Genomic DNA, 18,184 nt, shown 5'->3' on the forward strand with positions numbered 1-18,184 from the left:
CTTATAAATGGGTGTCAGCAGAATGTGTGATGGAGGTTGGTAGGGCCTAAGAGTTCCTATGTGGTAGTCCTGCACATCATTCACTGGAATCTGGTGGAAGGGGCTTGGGCTACATCTTGGAACCAATGATGAGCAATTGACATGTATGATCTTCTGAGGAAACCTTGACAAGCAGGTGGTGAAGTGACTGTACAGAATACAAAAGAGGAAGAGGAACCAGCGCTGAGCAAAGCTGTGATCGCTTACAGGAAAAGTGGTGCTGCAGCTTCCTCGCTGGCACAAGTTTAGCACTTAGGTTACTATTTTAAGTCTGGGTTTCAGTTACAGTCATTGAGACGTTTGTGTCTTTGGGCTATATGTATTAAAGATGGGGTGTTATTGCTGGCAAGCCTTACCTTCAGGTGGATTAGGATGGAGAAACGTCCTCCTGATATATACCTCTAACATGCACTGATTTTCTGCCATCTGGCACTATATCGGCATACATCACCCATAGGCTAACTGTTGCCTTTACCACATGAAGTCGGTGGACCTGGATGGACATGGCACTGAGTAGAATGCAGAAGGCGTTTGATCCGGCTTATCAGTATGGGTCTCCGTACTGTGGTCCCAACAGAACCTGTGTTTTTAAATTTTTTATTACTTGGCGGTGTACTGGTGAAATAGTTTTTAAAAAGCAACTCGTATAGAAAGTCACTTATGCCTCAGCAGTTCAGGAGCCAATGAAACCCACTCAAAGGCTATGGATACTCTTTTTGTAGCATTTTTTTTAATTACAGTATTTACAAGTACTTGTGTTTTTAGTAATTGGGTTATGTCATAAGTATTGACATCTGGAGCCTATATGTATTCTCACACATTGCAGGCTACACCGTCCCTGTCAGTGTGAAATCGGTCAGACGAGCTGTCTAAAGGTGCCATTACCCTGCCTGATGTAGGGCAGTGCGAGCACGATGGACGAGAACCTATCCATCGGCGCCTGATCACACAGGCCGCTGAATGCAGGGGGATGATTGCTCCCACACTCGTTCCTCCCTCATTCTTTTCTGTTCGTTGCAGGCTGCACTGTCCCAGTTAGTGTGCAGGTTCGGTTCCATTTTAGAGCTACCGCAGTCACTCTCTTCTGTTCGCTATCGCCAGCACATCCCTGATTACACAAGGAGATTTGCTGCCAATAATCGGCAATCATTCATCCTGCTGAAAGTTGCCCACCTGCCAATGAACGAGTGTCTGCTCATTCATCGACTACTGGATCATACGAGCCAACTATTACAAATGAGCGTCCCTATGAACACTCGCTGCCGATAATAGACCCTTAATGGTTCAGTCTTTATCTCTGCTCTCCTGAACACACCTCTAAGCCGACTGATCTCTGTTTATTTTATTTGGTGGTAAAGAATAAGTTCACTTTCTAAAAACCTTGTGATGTGTTATAGTGACATCAGTGGGGGTTAGGCTACTTTCACACTGGCGTTTTGGATTTCAATTTGTGATCCGTTCAGGGCTCTCACAAGCGGTCCAAAACGGATCAGTTTTGCCCTAATGCATTCTGAATGGAAAAGACACCGCTGCCTGCAGTGTTTGGCTGTCCGCCTGACGAAACTGAACCAAACGGATCCGTCCTGGCACAATGTAAGTCAATGGGGACGGATCCGTTTTCTCTGACACAATCTGGCACAATAGAAAACGAATCCGTCCCCCATTGACTTTCAATAGCGTTCATGACTGATTCGTCTTGGCTTTGTTACAGATAATACAAGCAGATGCGTTCATGACGGATGCATGCGGTTGTATTATTGTAATGGATCCGTTTTTGCAGATCCATGACTGATCAGCAAAAAACACTAGTGTGAAAGTAGCCTTAGGGAGCGGAGACCCCCCCCCCCCCCCACAATTGCTAAACCAAGGAGAAAGTGCAAAACTGAGCGCTTCTTTTTTTCCTTGCTCCTAAGGGCTTTCGCAATACAAGGTCTGATTGTCAATACAATGTTTTGCCAAAAATACTTGTATTTCAGTAAAAAATGCCCTCAAAGGTGTCTAGCAATTAAAGCTTGAGAGTAAGTAGTCTTTAGAAGTAGAGTTTTAGCTTTCTCATCAGCTGATGTTGGCTCCTTCTCTTGTCTGTTTTTTCCCTTTCTTCATCACACAAATGTTTTCAACTTTTTTTTTCATTTGATTCTTGGGTCTCGCAGGAATCCTTCCTCCGCTTTCTATGAGGCGTTTCAAGTGAAGTTCCGTGGGTCAAAGAGACTGGGTGATAGGTATGACCACTGTTTGGGCATGTGCAGGAGTCTGCATGAACAGCTTGCCATAAAGCTTGAGTATTGAATTAACCAGTGGGAACGGTGCTATGAAATTGAAGGAGCTTTTGCAGGCTGGTGGAGCGATCTGGTGTCTGCACGTTGTGATTCCAATGAGTGTGGTTGTGAAATAACCATTGTTTTCTTCAGGTTTTACCTGCTCTCTTCAATGCTCAAATCCAGTTCTTGTCTTCCGGTTATTATTTATTCCCCTCCCATCCTCTCTTATTTTATTTTTTTATTTTTATTTTTTTTTCTTTTGAAATTTTAAGTTGTTTTTAAACCATGTTGTGCAACATTGGTGCTCTTCCCTCCTTTTATTTTTTATTTTTACTGTGATCGAAAACCTGTCCCAGATTTCCATTCCTGTCTATGGCCTCATGCACACGACCATTGTTCTAGACCTCATCCGAGCCACAGTATTTGCGGCTTGGATACGGACCCATTCACTTCAGTGGGGCTGCAAAAGATGCGGACAGCGCTCCGTGTGCTTTCCACATCTGTTGCTCCATTCCGCGGTCCGCAAAATAAACATAGCCTGTCCTATTCTTGTCCGCTTTGCGGACAAGAATAGGCAGATATATTAATGGCTGGCTGTGCCGTTCCACAAATTGCAGAACGCACACGGACGCCATGTGTGTTTTGCAGATCCACAATTTGCGGACCGCAAAACACATGATGGTCGTGTGCATGAGGCCTAAGCCACATTTTAACAGACCTCTTTTCAATGCCCTCAGTATGAGGAGTGAGCTCCTTGTTTTTGAGATCTTTGAGGACATGCAGCTTCGAGAAGATACCGCTGTAGGTCAGTGATTTAGTGGAGGGGTTTTTGTTCCTTTCATCCCACCACATCAACATGACTGGTTATCCCATCCATTAGGGCTATAAGTTTTGTAGTAAAGGTCAGAAAGTGTTGAAAGATGATGGCAAACCTTTCATATGCCTTCCTATATTATATATTGATCTGAATTTTAATTCCCCCGGCAGGGTTATTTTTACCATAATTCTATAGACTCTACTTTTAAAAGGATCTGGTGGTCAAATCCTAATGTTTCTTCAATAAAAACACCATGACAATCATTGGTCCCTTTGTGTATCTCACATGATGGTAGTACCTATACGATCAGTAAGTACCATACGTAGACGGCCTAATTGTATTACTGCAAGCTAATATTGAGGCTTGAAGTTACAATAACCCTGCATAGGTCCTCTAATAACCAACAACATGATAATTTATGGAGTAAGTGCAGTAGTTGAGGTCATTGAGCCACCCGGAAGCAGATGGTGCACCGTTACAAAGGACTTCATTCTCAATCATGCCTAGTAGATGTTGGTAGCACTTCTAGGAGCCTCTTGTGAGGTCCATCACTGGTATTTTTTTCATATGTTCCTACTGTACCGTATAGCATGTGAATCCACAGCACATACTTCATATGTAGAACACGACAATATATTCTATGCTGGACATCACACACAGACTTGACAATGTCTTATGATGACATCATTTGTGATGTACTTCTTACATTCATGACCACCTATCTCCTGGAGGGTTGACCTCTGGTATGGCACCCTAGCAAACCATTGACAATTCCATCTTTTTGCTCCAGAAACTTCAGTTCCCAAGTCCTGTGATCCTTGGTACATGTGGAGGGAGATATATAATCTAATTGTGTACAACTTTTTTTCCCTTTAGTCTTTTTAGATCCACAGTATTTCTATTTTGCTTTGGAGGACCTTGGAACTGGATTAGAGCAGTCAAGGGAGCAGGGAATACCGTAAAAGAAAAATAAGTGGGATTAACAGTATGAACACCGACTGATTTAGCAACTTTTTCTAAGTCTCAAACAGAAAACCAGAAATGGAAAAGGTAAGTTTAATTTCCCATATTGAAAGGGGTGCACAGAGTCCATTAGTAAATACAGGATTTAAATTTTGGGGTACTGGAGTATTGGGTGATCTGAGAGACGTCTGCAGCATACCTGTACTAGGGCATGAAGTTCCTATGTGTGGTATTGAGTGATCTGGGAATGTATTTAATTCTGTGAAATTTGCACTCTACTAATCTGTGGTGGGCTTGTAACCCTTAAGCAATGGCGCTTCTATAAGACGTTCGCTTGTGTCCTGCATTGTGTGATCTGTTTGTGCTCGTAATCACAACGCCGCTCTGACTTGTTGCATTTGCAATCATTATATATTTTTTCGTAGTGTCATTTTATGTTGTATGGGTGCATCTACAAGACAGTGTATCACGAGTGGTCTACAGGTGTGATGACCTAGCCCAGAGTGCGACACCGGCTGAATGCTTCCCGCTACATACACTGGCTATTCTCCGTCGCTGCTTTCCTCTGGGAAGTGGTATTTTGAGCCTCGCCGTTAAGGTTGCTATGTGACTTGTCCCTGGAGTTCAGAGAGAGAGAGAAAAACCAGTTCATCAACAGGAATTAACCATTCGGGCCTTATTTATTTAGTGGGTGTATTACAGACCTGACAATGTGAGAAAACGCAATTGTATCTCTGCAGAGGCGCGCCAGATAAACATGACACCTGATCGCGCTACAGTCCGTAAATGTCATGTTCACAGCAGTGCATTCGCCTCATGTACTGCACATGGTTATTTTAGGTAAGACTCCTGCCCTGCATGCTGATGGTCTTCAGTCCTCAGATGGGTAATGTACTTTGTGCACTCTAGTTCAGTATACTGTCCGCTATAAAAAGTGCCATCTAAAAGTATAGTTTTACCGAGCACAGTATGCCCACTATATTTTTTGTGAAGCTGGGTCCCCGTTCTCATGATTGGTTGACCCCCTTCAGACGCTTACTCCCACAGGATAGCTGATGGGACAGCCCCTTTTAAAGCTTTCCGGACACGGACTATTTTTCGTTTTAGTTTTTCCCTGCCTTCCAAAAGCCATAATTCAGTTGTGTTTTAGTTTTCTGCTCACATAGCTGTATGAGCGGTTTTTTTTGTAGGGCAAGTTGTATTTGTTTATGAGAATGTTTAATTTGCTGTAGCTCATTGGTAAACAAGAAAAAACATTCTTTGTACGGTAACACTGGGGAGAAAAAATGTCAATTTCAAGTTTTACAATCTAATGAAGCTGCACCCAAGTGTCAGATATCCAGCTGTGAGCACCACGCTTTTGGGAAGCTCCACCCACTCTACATGAAAAATTATATATGATGTAACAGCTGGGCACTCACTGACATTTGGGCCAATAGTAAAAGCAATTTATTGAATAAATGGATAAAAGAATGAACAAATGGAAATGCAAGCTGTGCAAAAAAAAATGATGCCTGAGATGGACAAACAATTGTAGCGATCCCATAATGTATATAGCCCCCCAACAATGAATGAAAGCGGTCCTCAAATAATAACAAAAGCGCACAGTCTTTCACTTTATATGTGGTCGTACATAAAAGGGTAATTCATGCCAGACCCATACAGTCGCTTAAAACAATAGTTGTGGTAAAAACTGTTCCGTAGCAAGTGAGCAATTCTCTTCCACTTTTTATTGTAATTTTTAGCCCCTTTAAGGGACTTAAATTGTTGCGGCCATGTTTTCATTAAAATTTTTTATTTTTTTTAGCAAATGTTACTGTTCCTGCATCATTATGCATAAAGCTATCTTTGGTTTCTTCACATACCACAGTTTTCCTTGAGTTTTTCCTCTTGGTTACGGCTGTTTTCACCTCTAAAATATAAGGATCTTCTGAGGATGGCTCCTCTGCCAGCTCTCTGAGGCCAAAACTGCCTTCCATCACTTCATACACACTTGCTGTAGCCAGCATCTCCCTGCCAGCCAATCCTCACTCTGTCTTCTTTTTAGGCCGAATGCACACGGCCGTGTTCCGCGGCCGAGTGCGGGCCGTGAAAACCCTGCCAGAATTCCTGCTGACTGCTGGAGCGCACGGCGTCATGGGTTGCTATGACTCTGTGCGCTTCATGCAGCCACTGCTGGACAGTAATACACTAGTATAGTGTATTACTGTACAGGAGCGGCTGCATGAAGCGCACGGCATCATAGCAACCCATGACGCCGTGCGCTCCAGCAGTCAGCAGGAATCCCGGCAGGGTTTTCTCGGCCGCAAACACGGCCGTGTGCATTCGGCCTTATACTAAAAGGAAGACTTACAATCCATAGCAACGATTTTTATTTTACCTTTTTAGGGTCCCATGGAAAGGGACAGGGGACAATTAAAGCTGTTATTAGAAGGTATTTACAGATCTTTTGTACCATTGCCAGACTAACTCGGGTATACATGCCTAGCTCTAATAAATTGGCAAATAAAAAAAAGACACTTTAATGTGTTATGTTCTCATTGCTTGTACCACAGCCTGCAATAGTATACATTTGCAGTTTACATGGTTTTAACAGACTGCCTGTCAGGCCATGCCTCTGGTTTTGCAGGGAGCTTTCACAAGGGTGTTATAGAAAGCAGTGGAAGCCAGGCAATTTTACCGCAGGGGGTTCTATCAGAGGACAGAGGGAGCACCCTTCCTCTGTCTAACCCCTCAGACTCCATGGTTGCTATTGGCATCTGTGGGGTTTAAATTCCCCTGGCCATGGCGCCGGGATGCCGGCTGTATGACACATGTATGTAGTGGGATCAAGATGTGAGCCCACTCCATACAGTGAGTGCACCAATGCCATACAGAGTCAGTCCTGTGCTCTTTTCGTTATTTACGAATGAGAACTTTAATCTATTGCTTCCAGCAGCCATTTCCCTAATATATTCTGGGAGAATAACGTCTTTAAAATATTGAGGGTGCATTTACACGGGCCAATACTTGAGGCACTGATCTGGAAACCAACCAACCAACCAATCTTTCCCAATCATTACCCACTGTTTGAAAGGGTTATGCACCTTTTGGGTTGGTTTTTGGCAGACCTGTGAATGGAAGCCTACTTACGGTACCTCATTCCCAGAACTGGCTCCCCACTCCTTCTCTCTTCGGCCTTGGCAGCTCCACATAGCTCCCAGATGTCAACTTCCATTTTTGACGCCGCCACAGATGCAACCACCTCCCCTTTTGCGTCATGTGACCATTTGACCTAATGCAAGGGGAACAGGTCACTGCTGCCGCCAGCGATTGGCTGCAGCAGCGTAAAAACGGAAGTTGACATCCTGGGAGTGCAGCCAAAAACCTGCCCAAAATGCACAACCGCCTTTTTTTTTTTTTTTTTTTTTTTAAAGCTGCTTCTACATGCAGCAATGATTTCATCCGTATGGGTGGGATGAATGATCACTATACTGTGATTGTTCATCCCCATCCATTCACTCTTTGCTGACTGCACATATCTACTTGCTCAGGAGAACGTGTTATCCACAGTGATTTTTATGTGCCACATAAACGTCGGGTCACACAGCAAATGAGTGTTTTCGTCTTTTCATTGATCAACAGGCCAGTTACCGGGAATGGGCATGCTAAAGTTCGCTTCTGATGATTGGCCTGGTAATCTACCTGGGCCCTTAGGGAACAGATGGAAATGTTTTCATTTTTCTCAGTTTGGCCAGCTTTGTGCTTAGTTTCTCTGCTGTTTGTGTATAGCTATGGATACAACCTGAGGTGCTATCACAGGTTATTCTTCTCTGCTGCCCATAAGCCTTGGTGTTAGAGGGATCTGCCAAGAATCTTGGACTTGCAGCATTGAGGATTCTATTTTTGGCTGGTCATGCCATCTAGTGGACAGAAGGCAGCATTGCGTCTCCTTTTCAAAGACTAGGTGCAAACATGCGTTGTTTAGATGGAATGCAAATAAGGTTGGGTATTATGCATGTATTAATATTAAGTAGTCCTTAAGCAATCGCCAGCGTTTGACAGCATTCAACACTGGTGTCCACTTTATTTGAGCAAAATTATTACTTCACTTGTGCCATGTTTTTACTGGCCAAAGGAATGCATTTATGAGTGGAATAAGGTTTTCCTTTTATTACAGTACATTTTGTTACTAAAGTAAGACAACACTCATTGATATCCTTATGTTATAACAGCATACAGTTTAACTTTTCCAACACCACTTGTGCAAACATGTTTGCGCAGATGGTTTTTCTTTGCAACTTTCCGAAAAGAGGACGTGGGGAGGGAGGGGGTGAGGCCAGGGACCCCGCTACATTTCTCTTTTCTAGAGTAGAAGACGACTGAAATCTACTCCAGCCAGGCGCTGGTGTGGATTTCCATTCAGGTACATGGACTTCATGTACAAAAATCACCAAAAAGTTATGAATAAAACTACACATCACCCTGCAAAAAAATGTTCCTTGACATGGCAACATAGACATGAATATACAAAAGTTATGGGAGTCAGAATAAGGTAACGCAAAGGGGAAAAAAAGTAAGATTTGATTTGTGTGCTATCACTGTAATCATACTGACCCATAGAATAGAGGTAACAGCATGGGGAATACCGTAAAAATGAAAAGCATAATGGTGGAGGAATTGCTTTTGTTTTCTATTCCTCCCCCCCCCCCCCCCCCTTGATTTCATCACATCATCACATTTGGAATTTATTTCCAGCATCCCACTACATTGTATTAAAGCTGTCTTTGGTGAGGCAGTGAGTAAAAATAAGAAATTAAAGGGGTGGTCCAATCCTTTGGTGGCATATCCTCAGTAAGCAAGTCAAGGGATAGCTCTGTGCCATTCTGGAGCTACTACATAACTGCTGGGTGTCGCACCTAGGCTATCAGCTCTTTGGGTTGTGACCGGTCCTTGCAGAGCTTCTGGTCCCAGAATGTATACTTCCTGGATCACATGCTGAGGGCATTGGCTGCAGTGGTACACGTGACCCTGTCTGGGCAGGAAGTTCATAGATGAGGACTGGCGGTCCTCTGAAGACAGGTTGGGACCCACAAACCTGGAAAATTGGATAACGCATAACTGTAGGCCCTTGCAGGAGACGCCATTTATTTATTTGTTTTACGTGTTTGGGAAATTATCTGAAATTGAACATTTTCAGTTTGTGGGGTGATTATTGCTAGATGCAAAAACTTACAAATCTAAACACAACCTAAATCATTACACCAACCTATACAAGCCGCATGACTCTACAGCTGCACCCTGTTACATTATACTGGGTATTAATATTCCTTTGTCAGCAGTCCATTTATCAGGAGTACAGTACTGTGTGGGGTTCATCTTCAGGTCTATGTAGCTTTGGTATGTATGTGCCTGTAAAATTGGTGAAGCTACTTTCACACTTGTAGTGGTTTTCCATTTCCGTTTTTAGTCCTCATGCATTCTGAATGGAAAGAGATCCATTCAGGATGTCTTCCATTCCGGTAGGATTCCGTTTTGTGACTGGACGCAAAACCGCTACAAGTTGCGGCTTTGTGTCCTGTCAAAAAAACTGATCCAGCACTGAAAACAATGCAAGTCAATTGTGACGGATCTCAATACTGTACTGTGTGTGTGTGTGTGTGTGTGTGTGTATATACATTTTTCACATAACCGAACAGATTTCATTAGTACTGTAGCCTAGGATTGTATTCTGCACTGTTATCTAGTCCCTTGGATTGTTTTTAATAAAACTGGTGACTCGTTTTTTGCTGATTTTGAGATGAAGCAACAGAAATATGTGAAGGCAAAAACTGATCTGTCAAGAGACTGAAGGTTAGCACAGGATTGTGTACCACCCTGCATGTATATTCTATGTATACTGCTATTTGCACTGCTGATTATAGCAGTATACGAGGTATATACATTGCACATTGACAGTATTAATACCCTCTGCAGAAAGAAAGGTTGACTTCTTTCTCCCATCTTACAGAAACCTACTGATGGAAACTTGCTTCTCTCATTATGATTACTTTCTGGTGTTTTGGAATTATTTCTTTATTTTTAACTTTGGGTCGTAGCTCGCAGCTGTAGTTTTATATTGGTAAAAAACAACTACCAATATGGGTGCCTATGGTTTCATTAGCCTAATGAGATGTGTTGGCCGGTCCTCAGTGCCTCATCAGTTGTGATCGGCTGTGCGCACAGAGCAGTGCTCAGCGGAGCGGTTCTGCGCCTGCTTTCAGCAGTGTCTGGGCTCCAACACACAGACCCCACTATAAGTATGTCAGAAGTACTGGGATTTATCTGGGACAGGTGAGACCTTTAGTGAGTGATATTCTAGCAGTGCTTTAAAAATAACAAAAACTGTGTTGCTCAAAGCCACCAAAGGTCTTTCATTTTGGTGTAGATTAGGGAATAAAGGGTGGTTAAAAAAAAACTTTATGAAAAATTGCTGCACTTTTTAACATGAAGCGCCGTCTCAGCAGCATCAGTAATGTGTCTGAGACTAGGCAAAGCCGTAGTGCCACAGCTCCTTGACGTGTGCAGGTGGCCATGAAGAGCCTTCACACCGCACGGGGGAAGAATGATTGGTACAAGATTGTTCATCCCATATGCAGTTTGTCAGCAGCGCATGGCTGCCAAGCAGTCAACAAACAGTTTGCTTTTTGTTGGCTAAATGCTGCTAACCGATTGGGAAACCGCGTTCTTAAAGAGGACCTGTCGCCTCTCCTGGCATGCCTATTTTAATAGCTTAATGTATTCCCCATGTACTCACAATTCTGGGGCATCTATTCTTATGGCTCTATGTTGTGCCATTCCTGTATTATTCCTACTAGAAGTTATGAATGAATTGCTATTAGCCTTTAGTAAGGGCACAGAGGGGAGGTAACCAGTTGGGGGTGTACCTGCAGTCTGAAAAAATGGCAGCACTGATTGGATAGTCAGTCTGTGCAGGTACACCCCCAACTGGTTACCTCCCCTCTGTACCCTTACTGAAGGCTAATAGCAATTCATTCATAACTTCTAGTAGAAATGATAAAGGAATGGCACATAGAGCTACACGAGTAGATGCCCCAGAATTGTGAGCACATGGGGAATACATTAAGCTATTAAAATAGGCATGGCAGGAGCGGTGACAGGTCCTCTTTAACAACATGTATCTACTCCATCATTGGCCCATGTTAAGTGGTCTTCAGTCTGTTAAGTCTAGCCCTAAATGAGAAATTGGCTTGTAGTCTTATACTACTTTCACACTGGCGTTTTGGCTTTCCGTTTGATCCGTTCAGGGCTCTCACAAGTGGTCCAAAACGGATCAGTTTTGCCCTAATGCATTCTAAAAAGGATCTCAGAATGCTTCAGTTTGCCTCCGTTCCGTCTTAATTCCGCTATGGAGGCGGACACGTTTTGGTGTCCGCCTGACGATGCGGAGGCAAACTGATCCGTCCTGGCACACAATGTAAGTCAATGGGGACGAATCTGTTTTCACTGACACAATCTGGCACAATAGAAAACTGATCCGTCCCCCATTGACTTTCAAAGGTGTTCATGACGGATCTGTTTTGACTACGTTACAGATAATACAAATGGAGCCATTCAGAACGGATGCAGACGGTTGTATTATCTGAACTGAAGCGTTTGTGCAGATCCATGACGGATCCACACCAAACGCGAGTGTGAAAGTGGCCTTAGTTATAACGTAGATAAGGTTTCTCAGTAATATGGGTCCTTTTATTCCCAGTTCGGAGAACGTCTTAGCGAAGTCCTTTCCAGATAAGATTTTTTTTTTTTTTTTTTTTTTTTTTATGTACAAACGTAATCAGGAGGTTAACCAGCTAAAAAATACCTAATTGGCCCTTGAAATACAAAGAGAGCTTACATTTACCATTCCATTAACTATTTGTGACAAGGTTGTAGATGTATCTGTAGGTGCTTCCTTCTCACAGCACATTTTGAACCCACATTTGATGTATATGCCCAGAAAAGCTCCCAGCCATATGTATCCATAGAACTTCATAATCTCCATTCACTCCCTTTGGTCTCCATCAGCCATACAACTGCATACAGTACAAAAAATGCATAATATAATACAGTTTTTGTTTCTAATTTGAAGGCATTAGCCATGTATCCTCCTGTAGTGCAATCCGTTGTCTTCTGTCTGAAGATGAGCCTGGAAAAAAATGAATACTGGCAACGTCTTATCTGGACTGGCTTGTCTGCAAAATAAAAAAATGATTATGGTTAAAATGTCAGGTCTTTAATTTTATTAAAGGTATCATATCCCTAATATTTCAACAGAATTGCTTCATTAAGAAGGTTGAGCAAGAAGGGGGGAAAAAAAAGGCTACCCAATTCTCCCAGTAACCACACCGCTCCTGTCCATGTCTGGTATAGCCGGTCAACCTTTTATTTACTTGAAGGGGTTCTCTGGGTATGATTTTTAAAATGGCGGCTGCCACCAACCTGTCCTAGAAGGTGAGCAGGACTGGGCCTTACTACACATTACTCTCTGGCACTTGCGTATACTACATATTAGTGTGTGTTCCTGTAAGGCTACTCAGCCATGATGGCACATCATTACCATCTATTGTAGACCTATGTAGTGAGGCCCTGCCCCATCACCCTTCTAGGCAGCTCTGCAAGTAGTGGCGACCAATCCTGCTTCTATTCTAGTACAAGATGCTGGCGGACGATTTAAACCATTCCCAGAGAACCCCTTAAAAGAAGGCCTGAGCTGTAATGGTGTACACAGCCCCATGCCCACCCGCAGCAGCTAATGACCTTGTCATTTTGTGTTAAAATAAGAGTTCTGGCGTCTAAAGGGTACATCCACACACAGGCAGATTTTTACGCAGCAAGTGGATGAATCTTCTCCATATCGCTGGTACTGTACAATGCCACGGATTTGCCACACCAATATCTGCAACAGGAAATCCTTAACATTTCCCTCACTTGTGGACATAACCTAGATTGTCTCATTTGTTAGTAGATCACAAGCTCCTGTTTCTCGGACTGTAGTCTATGGATGGACTCCGTGCCTGGCTGTACAAGAGTTTGTCATCTCTCCTGCAGCCATGAGGGCTCGCTTGGCTTAGTTCAGCAATTCTTACTTTTGGGCTGTAAAATATCGGCTTCTATCCAGTCTTCATGTAAGGCATGCACACATCTGCTTTAAAGGACATTTTCAGTCCTTGCTGATCACGTTTTCAACAAAGACCAGACAACTCGCTTGATTAGGTCATTTATCTTCCTTAGGGCTCATGCGCACAAATGTATTTTCTTTCTGTGTCCATTCAATTTTTTTTTTTATTTTTTTTGCGGACCGTATATGGAACCATTCCATTCAATGGGTCCGCAAAAAAAAAAATGAAGTTACTGTGTGTTCATTCCATTTCCATATGTCCATATTTCCGTTCCGCAAAAAACGGAAATATCGGAATTACAGACAAGATCAGGACTGTTCTATGAAGGGCCAGTTGTTCCGTTACGCAAAATACGGAATGCACACAGATGTCATCCGTATTTTTTGCGGACTGCAAAATACATAGTCATGTGCATGAGCCCTTAAACTATAAGTAAACTCCAGGATGGCGTTGTGATTGGATGAGTCAATAGAAATGTACAAATCTGGGTTGGAGGAGTCAGGCTTTCTAGGTCAGGACCATTGTTGAGTGACTCATGCAATTGTTCAGAAGTCTTGTGACACACTCCTGTAAATATTACCTCAGCCTTAGATTAGGATAGCAACCTTAAGAAAAGGTTATTTACATTTCATGTCACTTAACCCATTGAGGAACCTGACACGTTTCACCTTCTTGACCCTGGCTTTTTTTTGCAAATCTGACATGTCACCTTATTTAGTAATAACTATGGAATTCTGGTACTTATTCAAGTGATTCTGAGATTTTCTCGTGACACGATGTACTTCATGTCAGTGGCAAATTTAGGTCGATATATTTCTAATTGGCATTTTTCTAGATTTAAATTTCTCTGCTTTTAAGACAGTGATGCTTTATGAAATGGTTATTAAAATTCACCATATGTCTACTTTATGCTGGCAACCTTTTGTAAATGTAATTTTTCTAAAAACCAACTTTTTTTATTTATTTTTTTCTCATTAAGACCAATTCAGTTCTGAAGTGATTTTGAGGGGCTTATTTTAAAATATGTGGTTGTAAACTGCTGTATGGGTGCAACACAGGACTCAGCTGGGAAGGGGCGCCATATAGCTTTTGGAGGGCAGATTTTGCTGGAATGATTTTCGGGCACTATGTTGCATTTGAAGAGACCCTGAGGTACCTTTGCAGTGGAAATCCCCCAAAAGTGACCCCATTTTGGAACTACACTTGTCAAAGAATTTATTGAAGGGTGTAGTTTGACATTTGACTTCACAGGCTTTTCAAAGAATTTAGAAACCCTTGACAGTGAAAAAAAATAATTGCCGTACATTTTTTACAATAAAACATTGCTTTAGGCCCAGATTTTTTATTTTTAAAGGGGATATCCAAGGTCAGAGCTGAACCTGGACATATCCCCCATGTTAACCCCTCCAGCCCCCTGACATGAGCATCTGAGTTTTTAATGCTCCAATGCTCTTCCTTGCCCTGCGCTGGATTGCGCGTGGGAAAGTTTATTTATAAATTTTTTTTTTGTTTGTTTGTTTGCTAGGCGGAGACTTCCTCGTGAGATTGCCGGTTCTGGTGGGCTGGCTTTAGTGCTGCCCTAGCAGTTTTACAGGCTAGGGCAGCGCTAAAGCCCATCCATTAGTGTCTGTGATGTCACCGGGCTCACTGCTAGGCAGAACCCTCCGCCTAGCTTTCCTGATGGAGAGCCTGGTACGTCACCGGATCTCCAGAAAATGCCTTGAAATGCTCTGATGCTCATATCAGGGAGGCTGAGTAGGGGAAGAAGGGGATATGTCCAGGTTCCGTTCTGAACCTGGACAACCCTTTTAACTTGAGAGAAAGCTGCCCACAATTTGATACCCATTTTCTCCTGAATATGGTAACAGCTGATGTGTGGTCATAAACTGCTGTATGAGCACACTGCAGGGTTCAGAAGAGAGAACACCATATGTATTTGAAGCCTAGTTTGGTGATTTATACAGCACTGGTCGGGGGCCCTGAGGTTAAATTAAAATTTATTTAAAAAATAAAACGGTGTGTGAAAAGCAAGCCCTCTTATTATGCCGTGCTGCGTGGTTTTATACACCCTGTGACCCTAATCTTTTGCCTCAGGAGTAAAGAGCACCATGCGCTTTTGATACCCGATGTGGTGATTTTACACCACTTGTTCTGACAACTGTAGTGTCTCTGAGGGTGTTTTGCAAAAATTTGTGTACGGCATTAGCTGCACAGTGCTCCAGACTAAGAAAAAATACCTAGGAGCCATTGGCTCCTAAAGTGAAACATTTAAGAGCAAAATTTGCAATGCGTATAATTACTTGGAGGAGGTGAGGCAGCTCTACTTGCAGCATACTGCCAGCCAGCACTAGGAAACATATAGGAGAATACAGCAGCACACATCTTGCATGCAGTTATATCTCCTGTCATGTAGACTCTCTTCTCCATTTGACCCAGACTGCCATGGCCAATTATTTCAGCTACATCCTGGCTGACAACCATGACAACGTTCCCATCCTGGTGTCTCAACAATGTCATCCTGCTGTCACTCCCAATCCTGTGCTCCCTAATGCCCCCAAATACTATTCTGCTGAACAATTGGTGACCACATTAGAAAGTGTCCCTATGGTGCCTCCAGCAACTAGAGTGCCTATCCAGTAATAAAACCCTATATTGGGCTCCCAGTAATAAGGGTGCCTTTTTGGGTTGTGTAATTGTGGCATACGCCGTGCAGGAATAATGTTATCTTTTTTGTGAGTGATTATTTTTGTAGAGCTGGTCCTTCTGGTACCTAATGATAGTGCTACCTAATGATAAAGTGATAAGTGATGTAATTTCCACAGAAGTGAAAGGAGGATTCTGGGAGTTATAGTTTCAGACAAGCTAGTGTGCTCAAGGTTGCTGATCCCTGTGATGGACCAAACGCAGAGTAGCAAGTATGTGTGAAGTGTAAATAAATACCCTAACATATGCCTTCAGAAGTCACCTAATTAGTAAATAGAGTCCACCTGTGTGTAATTTATTCTTAGTATAACTACAGCTCTTCTGTGAAGGCCTCAGAGGTTATGGAAGAATGGCAAAAAGAAAGCCATAAGTCCTGTTGGCAGTTTACCACAAGCCATGTATGGGGCACAGCAAACATGTGGAAGAAAGTGGTCTGGTCAGATGAGACCACAGTTGAACTTTTTGCCCAAAATGCTATGTGTGGTGGAAACTAACACTGCACATCACTATGAGCACACCGTTCCCACCGTGAAACATGGTGCTGTCAGCCTCATGTTGTTGGGGTGCTTTTCTTCAGCAGGGACAGGGAAAAGTTTGTGAAGATGGATGGAGATACAGGGCAATCCTGGAGGAAAACCTGGTAGAGGCTGCGAAAGACTTGAGACTGAGGAGGAGGTTCACTCTACAGCAGGACAATGACCCTACAGTAAACATACAGCCAGAGCTACAATGGAATGGTTTAGATCAAAGCATGTGTTACAATGACAGTCAAAGTCCAGACCAAAATCCTATTGAGAATCTGTCAAGTCTTGAAAATTGCTGTTCAGACGCTTTCCATCCAATCTGACGGAGCTTCAGCCTCTTTACAAAGAATGGATAAAAATGTCACCCTCTAGATGTGCAAAGCTGATCCCTCTTCCATTTTTACATTGGAACTGTTTCATATTGATATTTTGCCCTCGAGACCCAGCCTGGGGGCTAGGCCTCATAGGCTTCTGTAGCTAGCCTTTGTAAGGCTTCAGGCTGCCATAGCAGGTCGCTTTGCAAGGAACCAATGGGGTCAGAGAGGGAGCTTCCCTCTGTATAAGGCAGGTTGTTTTTCTGTATATAACACAGACAAGAAATGTTGCTAGGTGTCATTTACAGGGGTTATGCCTTGATTGATGTATAAAATTAAAATCGGACATCATATAGTCCATAACACCCTCTTTCAAACAAAGCTAGAACCAGCCCTGCACCTCACCTGGCTCCAGAGATCTTCAAAGTGACTGCTCCAATTGCTCCTCTTGATATCTTCAGCCTGGCAGCTCAGGGGGCATGCCCTTGCTGCTGCAGCTCTCTGCCTGTAACTGCCACAGCTTCTAACAGAACATGTGGCAGTTGAAGATTTAAACTGAGCGCGTTCGACCGGCTTAGCTTGATGGACAAAAAATAAGGAAAAGAACAAACTGCAGGTGGCGCTATACAGATACATTTTATTGACTAACTGGCTCTACAGAATTTTTTGTCTTGCATACAATTACAGAAGTATTCAGATCCAGGTGCTGGTTTGAAAACTGTAGAATGATTCATGAGACAAACCCTTTAGCATTTATTAGAACACATTTCATGCCTTGATAGCTGCAACGTGTTACTGGGGTTTTCTGTGTTACCAAACATAATCCCCTCTTTCTGCAAATGTGTTTAGCGTATTTTATTTTTAAAGGGGTTATCCAACTTTTCAAACAACTCCCCCATGTGCTGGGTCACACACAGGGAATATACTTACCCTGCTCCTAGTGTCCCCCATGTACAGGGAGAAGCGGCGGTGCGGTGACCATTAGATAGGGTTAGTATATTACCTGTGGGGGGGAAGGGGGTTGTTCAAGTTGGATAACCCCTTTTAAGTATGCTTTTTCACGTCTCCACAGTTTTCATGGTTCCCTGTCAGTTCTGTTACCGTTACTCTACCCATGCCGTTCTGCCCGCTCAGTACAGTAATAGACATGTCTGTCTATACACCGCTGACACTGTCTCACTAGCGCCTGCATTAAACAGCAGAGGTATCTAATGAGGGGGATCCAGAGGGTAGACTGGAGAGCGGGGACCAGGCCTGTGCAGTCGCTGTAGAGAGGATGCTCACACCCTGTCCCCATTTGGAATATCTAGTGACGTATACTGTACTATGCCTAGCCCATGAAATTGGTAGTGATGTCCACACTTATGAAAGAGCTACACCCGCCCCATCCACATCATCATGGTGACATTCCATATACTAAGCT

The 18,184-nt window shown here is 43.1% G+C and overlaps 1 protein-coding gene across 3 annotated transcripts in view; it reads left to right on the forward strand.

Annotated features, from left to right (window-relative positions):
• Nucleotides 1-18,184, forward strand: part of TSC22D2 (TSC22 domain family member 2) — a 59,163-nt gene that overhangs the window by 14,991 nt on the left and 25,988 nt on the right. Inside the window, exon 2 of one of the 3 annotated variants that reach the window (XR_006388652.1) lies at nt 3,994-4,167. The exons of 1 other annotated variant lie outside the window; for it this stretch is intronic. Coding sequence is in view for 1 of the 2 variants with exons in the window: in XM_044289662.1 (XP_044145597.1) it covers nt 2,193-2,261 (69 nt within the window). In the remaining variant the exon portion in view is untranslated. Of the gene's footprint in view, nt 1-2,192; nt 2,262-3,993; nt 4,168-18,184 lie in introns of all 3 variants that reach the window. One more of the 3 variants, XM_044289662.1, reaches the window with a different exon arrangement.

The sequence above is a fragment of the Bufo gargarizans genome, chromosome 4 (genome assembly GCF_014858855.1).
Source record: "Bufo gargarizans isolate SCDJY-AF-19 chromosome 4, ASM1485885v1, whole genome shotgun sequence".
NCBI classification, from domain to species: domain Eukaryota; kingdom Metazoa; phylum Chordata; class Amphibia; order Anura; family Bufonidae; genus Bufo; species Bufo gargarizans.